Genomic DNA, 7700 nt, shown 5'->3' on the forward strand with positions numbered 1-7700 from the left:
TGGGGTGGGTGCTGGAGGGGGGGGCAGGGGACTTTGTGTTGGGATGGCTTAGTGGGGAAAGGAGGGGTGTAGAATGGGGTGGTTATGGTTTATGACTTTGGTTTGATTCATTACACCATTTATTTAATATCAGCCTGTGAGAGAGCCAAGTGAATGAGCCCTGTTGGTATAACCTTTGCCTTAAACACAGTGTCTCGCTGCCCCTTCATCACACACGCTCTGACTGCCCCCCATCTCTTTTTGGCTCTCTCTATCATGCACACATACTCACACTCAGATAAACAAATCTTCTGAATATTTTTCTATGTATGACCTCCATCTGAAAAGATAAAATGCATTTTCATAATTTTGTCATAAAGCTATTGAAGCAAATTAGGATTAATTGTATGTTGAAAATGAATATGAAAATAATTGTCTTGGAACATTGTCTTCTGTGTCTTTGATTGGGTTGTTAATGTAACACCCCCAATTTGACCTAACCCTTTACAAGTGGGATCATGTGATATCCAAGCTTGTCTATAGGGAGACTTTGTGCAGTATGCTGTTGTTACTACAAAGTCCCGAAACATAACACCTCCCTCTCTGCCCTGAGGACTGTTTGATTATCGATCTCAAAAATTCCTAATGAAATGGAGGGATATTTACTTTTTACCCCAAAAAAGCTTTCACAGCTCAATTGTTTGTTTTTAATGGGTTGTTATTATTTTTCAATTGGTGGATTGAGCGTTGGGTTTTGAATCCCATAGAGTAGCTCTGTCCGTGTTTTTCTGGCCTAGATATACACTGCAGTCCAGAGCAAACCCACAGAGCCTCAGACACATGGAGAGAACAGAGAGGGAGGGAGCGCTCCCTGGTCCTTCACTCACATACTAACTTGTGATTGGAGCACTTACACTGACTGTGCTTGTGCCAACAATTTAACACCATTTTGACTTTTTACATTCATACTGTAATTGAAACAGTTTGGTAGTACCTAACATGTAAGTATTGGCTGCTTGGTCTGAATATCTGAATGTCACGGAGCCTATGCATTCCAACTTCACATTATGCATTATGTCAAACAAATGTGTTTTAGCTGTTTTAATATAACTGACATAGGTCACAATCATTTTAAAATGAGGATGTGGTCCTTTCAGTAAAAGAGGCTAACTTCATCCTACTCTCGAAATAAAATGGTCTAGTATCATTAAGTTATTACTCCTAGAGTTACAGTGCGATTTACCGCGTATCATTTTGAAGTGTAGATAGGCCTACTGGAAATCATGATCTGCCAGGGGCCTGTAGCCCCCCACCCCCACGCACACACACATTGTCATAGGGTAGCCAGTGTTGTCACTCGAACCCTGTTTATAAAACTGTCCACGCCACTCACATGGCAAGAGAGAAAGCTCATTGACGGCGAGGGCGACAGGGACTCAAATTCAGGCTCTCAAGTTAACATAGGGAGGGACCCGAAAGGCAGACACTGTCTCTGAGCAAAACAATACATCCCTTTTAACTTCATGGTGCCTGCATTTTTTTCAGCTGCTATTTGAAAAAGCTATTTCATTTCAAGCATACATAAAAACATATTTTTTTATGAATCTTGAAAATTTCTCTTACTTTTCGGGCATGTGTAACATGACGGCTGAGTCACAGGACTCACCAGCCGAGCTAGCCAGCCCGCTGGTCATGTCGCCTAACGTGAGTCTGGACTCCCCTTTACCGCCATCGCCTCTGATGCTGCAGGCCCGGATCAAAGATGGGGTTCTGATCAAGTCTGAACCACGGGCAACAAGTCCGAACGCGGATCGAGAGGAGGGAGCTACTCTGGGCCAAACCGAGGAGCACCTGCCCACTGGGAGTAGACGTAGGAAGAGGCCCGTTCAGAGAGGGAAACCACCCTACAGTTACATCGCTCTCATTGCCATGGCCATCGCCAACTCCCCCGAGAGAAAACTCACACTTGGGGGTATTTATAAATTCATCATGGAACGTTTTCCCTTTTATCGAGAGAACTCAAAGAAGTGGCAAAACTCCATCCGCCACAACCTCACCCTCAACGACTGCTTTGTCAAGATTCCCCGGGAACCTGGAAGGCCTGGTAAGGGCAACTATTGGACTTTGGACCCCGCTGCTGAAGACATGTTCGACAACGGGAGTTTTCTGCGGAGGAGGAAAAGATTCAAGCGCACTGACGTAAGCACCTATCCTGGGTACATGCAGAGCTCTAGTGCGTTCACCCCGAACCCCATGGGCAGACCGGCATACCCCAACACCATGTACCCAGGAATAGGATCGGGTTACGGCTCGCAGCTGGCAGGGACCCCCCACCCGGTGATGCTGCATCATTATCAGACCCCTGCCGGGGTCAGTCAAGGACAGCCAAGGATGTTCAGCATCGACAACATCATCAGCCAGCAGTCGGTGATGCAGGGAGCAGAGCTCAACCCGCTGGGGTTAGGCGGTGGAGACTTGGGCACCATGTCTGCTAGCTGCTCCCTCACTGGCACTGACCCCTCCAACTGCTTCCAGATGCAGACTGTCAATCCCTCGGGGAATTCACTGGGCAGAGGCGGTGGGGGACTGTCATCAAACCTGGCACCCGGGTATCCTTACTCTTCCTCGGCATCCCCCCCACACCTACCTTCCATGATGCAGTCCAGTTTCTCTCCAGGTAGCTCTCAGGTGTACTGCACGGGGAACCGTCTGTCTCTACCCCCCGTGCGCTCCGGGTCTTGCGCGGAGCACACTGAGCAACTACTGGGTCTCTCCAGCACAATGAACTCTTACAACAACTCTTACATGAGACAAGCCAATTTTGCATCAGGATTAGATCGGTATATGTGAAAAACTGATTTTTATAGAGACAAACAACGATAGAGCCTCAATTACATTCCATTTGAAATAGGTGTGAAACCTCATCTTTGTTTGAAATGCAAATCGACATTCCATTATAGTTGTGTTCATATTTCAGTGCTATTGGTTCGTTTATCTTATGTGTTTTATAACATCAATATTGATGGGTTTTTAGATGTTCTGTAGCCTATCTACTTGTACTTCCTTGTCCGAGAACAATTCCAATTACTGAACCTTACATTTTTGTCATTGTCACCTGTAAAAAAAATAAGAGTTCTCAAACAATATTATTAGCCATATACCTGTATACTGTTCTATTTTGTGAAATGTAAATAGTTTATTTCTTTGTGAATTATATTGAAAGGCCTACATTGTTATTTACCGTGTTTGGTTGGTGTAATAAATACATATTTTCATATGCACGGTCTTGTTGCTTGCATTTGTTGAACTGAATAGGTCTACATGGTTGATACTCGCCTCTCTGATAATAATTATGACTACTTTAAATTAATAGTTGATCGTTCATTAGACTTTAAATCCAATTCCCATAAGCCGTATACTCATAAATTAGTGTTTAATTGCATACCTATACATTTCTATTAAGCGAACAAAATCTTTACTGATTTATTCACGATTGGCCTGCTTGGGAATTTTCGCAGACTCTCTCTAATTTATTAACTTCATTTATAAAGTCGCTAATTATGTTGATATGATTCGTTTCCCACCTGCTAATAAAAATGACCAAATCAGAAATAGATTGTCAAATGTATAGGGTTGAATTGGCCTAAACAAATGTCTCCTAATTTAACCTTGTGTTCTATTACAAACTTCCAGATGGATATGCAGTATTTAATTTAATTTGCCTGATTTGTAAGATCATTTATATGCATTGTTGATTGTAGCACAGAAACGACATGCTCTACAGTTATTTGAAGTAATGTCGCAGTATACATATTTGTGGTTGTATCATTATGAATCCACGTACACACGTGGATATCCATATATGCACAGGTTTTGGACTTGACCTAGTTGATCAAGAAGATTGTAAGGCAAACGGACTTCTTAGTCTAGCCTTATTAAGGCCTAAAACATATTTAGAACACGTGTGTTGCTGTTATCTGCTTTTGTAGATTAAAATATATATATATATATATATACATTTGGAACATTGGATTGGGCCAGAACTGTTTACTATCGCCTCGAGTCTGCATGCATGCGTAAAATAGCGAAGTCTATTGACTACATATACAGTGCATTAGGAATTTAGAGTTATTTGTTAACTTTAGCTGTGAATGATACAAAGCTTAGAATTTCTTAGAAATATACACACAGTGTCTTTGGAAAGTATTCAGACCCCTTGACTGTTTCCACATTTTCTTACGTTACAGACTTATTCTACAATTGATTAAATATGTTTTTTCCCCTCATCAATCTACACACAATACAACAATGTCAAAGCGAAAACAGGTTTATAGATATTTTTTGCAAATGTATTAAAATTAAAAACAGAAATACCTTATTTACATAAGTATTCAGACACTTTGCTATAAGACTCGAAATTGAGCTCAGGTGCATCCTGTTTCCATTGATCATCCTTGAGATGTTTCTACAACTTGATTGGAGTCCACCTGTGGTAAATTCAAGTGAATGGACATGATTTTGCAAGGCCCACACCTGTCTACATAAGGTTCCACAGTTGACAGTGCATGTCAGAGCAAAAACCAAGCCATGAGGTGAAGGAGTTGTCCGTAGAGCTCCGAGACAGGATTGTGTTCTGGGGAAGGGTACCAAATAATATCTGCAGCATTGAAGGTCCCCAAAAACACAGTGGCCTCCATTATTCTTAAATAGAAGAAGTTTTCGAACCACCAAGACTGTTCCGAGAGCTGGCCGCCTGGTGACCAAGAACCCAATGGTCACTGACAGAGCTCTACAGTTCCTCTGTGGAGATGGGAGAACTTTCCAGGACAACCATCTCTGCAGCACTCCACCAATCAGGCCTTTATGGTAGAGTGGCCAGACGAAAACCACTCCTCAGTAAAAGGCACATCCTGCTTGGAGTTTGCCAAAAGGCACCTAAAGACTCTCACCCTGAGAAACAAGATTCTCTGTTTTGATGAAACCAAGATTGGCCTGAATGCCAAGCATTCAGTCTGGAGGCAACCTGGCACCATCCCTAAGGTGAATCACGGTGGTGGCAGCATCATGCTGTGGGGATATTTTTCAGAGGCAGGGACTGGGAGACTAGTCAGGATCGATGGAAAGATGAACGGAGCACAGTAGAGAGAGATCCTTGATGAAAACCTCCAGAGCACTCAGGACCTCAGACTGGGATGAAGGACCACCTTCCAACAGGACAACAACCCTAAGTACACAGCCAAGACAACGCAGGAGTGGCTTCGGGATAAGTCTCTGAATGTCACACCAAGAAAGTCGTGAAGAGGACAACCCTCTTTCCCCCTCAGGAAACTGAAAAGATTTGGCATGGGTTCCCAGATCAGATCCCTACGTACATGTACAAATTACCTAAACTAACCTGCATCCCCACACATTGCCTTGGTACCGGTGCCCCCTGTATATAGCCTCGTTATTGTTATTTTATTGTGTTACTATTTATTATTTTTTACTTTAGTTTATTTGGTAAATATTTTCTTAACTCTTTCTTGAACTGCATTGTTGGTTAAGAGCTTGTAAGTAAGCATTTCACGGTAAGGTCTACACCTTTTGTATTCGGCGCATGTGACAAATAAAGTTTGATTTGATTTGACATCTCTGGAAAGACCTGAAAATAGCTGTGCAGCGACGCTCCCCATCCAACCTGACAGAGCTTGAGAGGATCTGCAGAGAAGAATGGGAGAAACTGTTCCAAGCTTGTAGCGTCACACCCAAGAAGACTTGAGGCTGTAATCGCTGCCAAAAGAGCTTCAACAAAGTACTGAGTAAAGGGTCTGAATACTTATGTAAATGTGATAATTCTGTTTTTAATTTAGAATACATTTACAAACATTAATAAAAAACAGTTTTTGCTTTGTCATTATTGGGTATTGTGTGTAGATTGATGAGAGAAAAAAAATATTTAATCAATTTTAGAATAAAGCTGTAACGTAACAATGTTGAAAAAGTTAAGGGGTCTGAATACTTTACAAATGCCCTCTAGCTTGCTTCCATTCAGCCACAAGAGCATTAGTGAGGTCAGGCACTGATGTTGGGCGATTAGGCCTGGCTCGCAGTCGGTGTTCCAATTCATCCCAAAGATGTTCCATGGGGTTGAGGTCAGGGCTCTGTGCAGGCCAGCCAAAATCTTCTACACCGATCTATACAAACCATTTCTGTATGGACCTCACTTTGTGCACGGGGGCATTGTCATGCTGAAACAAGAAAGAGCCTTTCTCAAACGGTTGCCACAAAGTTGGAAGCACAGAACCATCTAGAATGTAATTGTATGCTGTAGCGTTAAGATTTCCCTTCACTGGAACTAAGGGTCCTAGCCCGAACCATGAAAAACAGCCCCAGACCATTATTCCTCCTTCACCAAACTTTACAGTTGGCACTATGCATTGGGGCAGGTAGTGTTCTCCTGTCATTCGCCCAAACCCAGATTTGGACTGCCAGATGGTGAAGCGTGATTCATCACTCCAGAGAACGGGTTTCCACTGCTCCAGAATCCAATGGCGGTGAGCTTTACACCACTCCATCCGATGCTTGGCATGGTGATCTTAGGCTTGTATGCGGCTGCACGGCCTTGGAAACCCATTTCATGAACCTCCAGATGAAGAGTTATTGTGCTGACGTTGCTTCCAGAGGCAGTATGGAACTCGTAATGAGTGTTTTAATTGAGGACATACAATTTTTACAAGTTTCAGCACTCGGCGGTCCCGTTCTGTGAGTTTGTGTGGCCTACCACTTAGCAGCTAAGCCGTTGTTGCTCCTAGATGTTTCCACTTCACAATAACAGCACTTACAGTTAGTTGACTGGTGCAGCTCTAGCAGGGCAGAAATTTGACAAACGAACTTGTTGGAAATGTGGCATCCTATGTCAGTACCACATTGAAAGTCACTGAGCTCTTCAGTAAGGCCAATCTACTGCCAGTGTTTGTCTATGGAGATTGCATGGCTGTGTGCTCAATTCTATACACCTGTCAGCAACTGGTGTGGCTGAAATAGCTGAATCCACTAATTTGAAGGGGTGTCCACATACTTCTGTAATTATAGTGTAGCTAATAGGCATATTTGAGTTGAGGAGACATGTAGGGCCTACCTATGCACGACTATGCAATTGAATCCATACACCTGTGCTGTGCTGTTCTAATCATACTTCTGGCGAGTCTATACTAAGCATTATTGGTATTTATTATTTTTAAAGACAATTTATGCGATATCTGAAAATGTGGTCTGAGGCACCATATGCGTTCGCGGAGCCTCGGAAAGTAAGCAGACGCCAAATTGAGCTCCTTGCTGCATCGCCGTGCTCCACCCAAACAATGTGGAGGGCTCCAGATTGACATGATTGTTTGACGGTAGGTGGGGGCGGGAGGTCCTGTATAAACACAAACTTACTTATTTGACAACTTCCTTCACAACCGTTCTGCTCAACAGCTATGCTCTGCTCCGCGAAGTGCAAGAAGTATGAATGCCCTGACTTCTGCAAAGGCTATATCACCGTCAATTCTGCACGGCCAATTCAGATGTGGAGTTGACCATGTAGCGCCTAGAGATTATGGAGTTTACCTCAATCTGGAGGTGGAGAGACACCTGGCGGTTTTAATGAAAAATTCGTTTGTAGTGATTTGTGGATTGAAATTGGAACCTTATTCTACAGTTTGTCCACTAGGGGTCATGTAATACTAAGAAGTCACAAACTA

General features: G+C 43.0%; 1 protein-coding gene across 1 annotated transcript; it reads left to right on the forward strand.

The window, feature by feature from the left end:
- Positions 1–1394: 1394 nt before the first annotated feature.
- Positions 1395–3257, forward strand: foxe3 (forkhead box E3). Its single transcript, XM_021603937.2, has one exon. The coding sequence runs from the start codon at positions 1579–1581 to the stop codon at positions 2827–2829; it is 1251 nt and encodes a 416-aa protein (XP_021459612.2). The 5' UTR covers positions 1395–1578; the 3' UTR covers positions 2830–3257.
- Positions 3258–7700: the final 4443 nt, after the last annotated feature.

Source organism: Oncorhynchus mykiss, chromosome 5, assembly GCF_013265735.2.
Source record: "Oncorhynchus mykiss isolate Arlee chromosome 5, USDA_OmykA_1.1, whole genome shotgun sequence".
Lineage (NCBI taxonomy): Eukaryota > Metazoa > Chordata > Actinopteri > Salmoniformes > Salmonidae > Oncorhynchus > Oncorhynchus mykiss.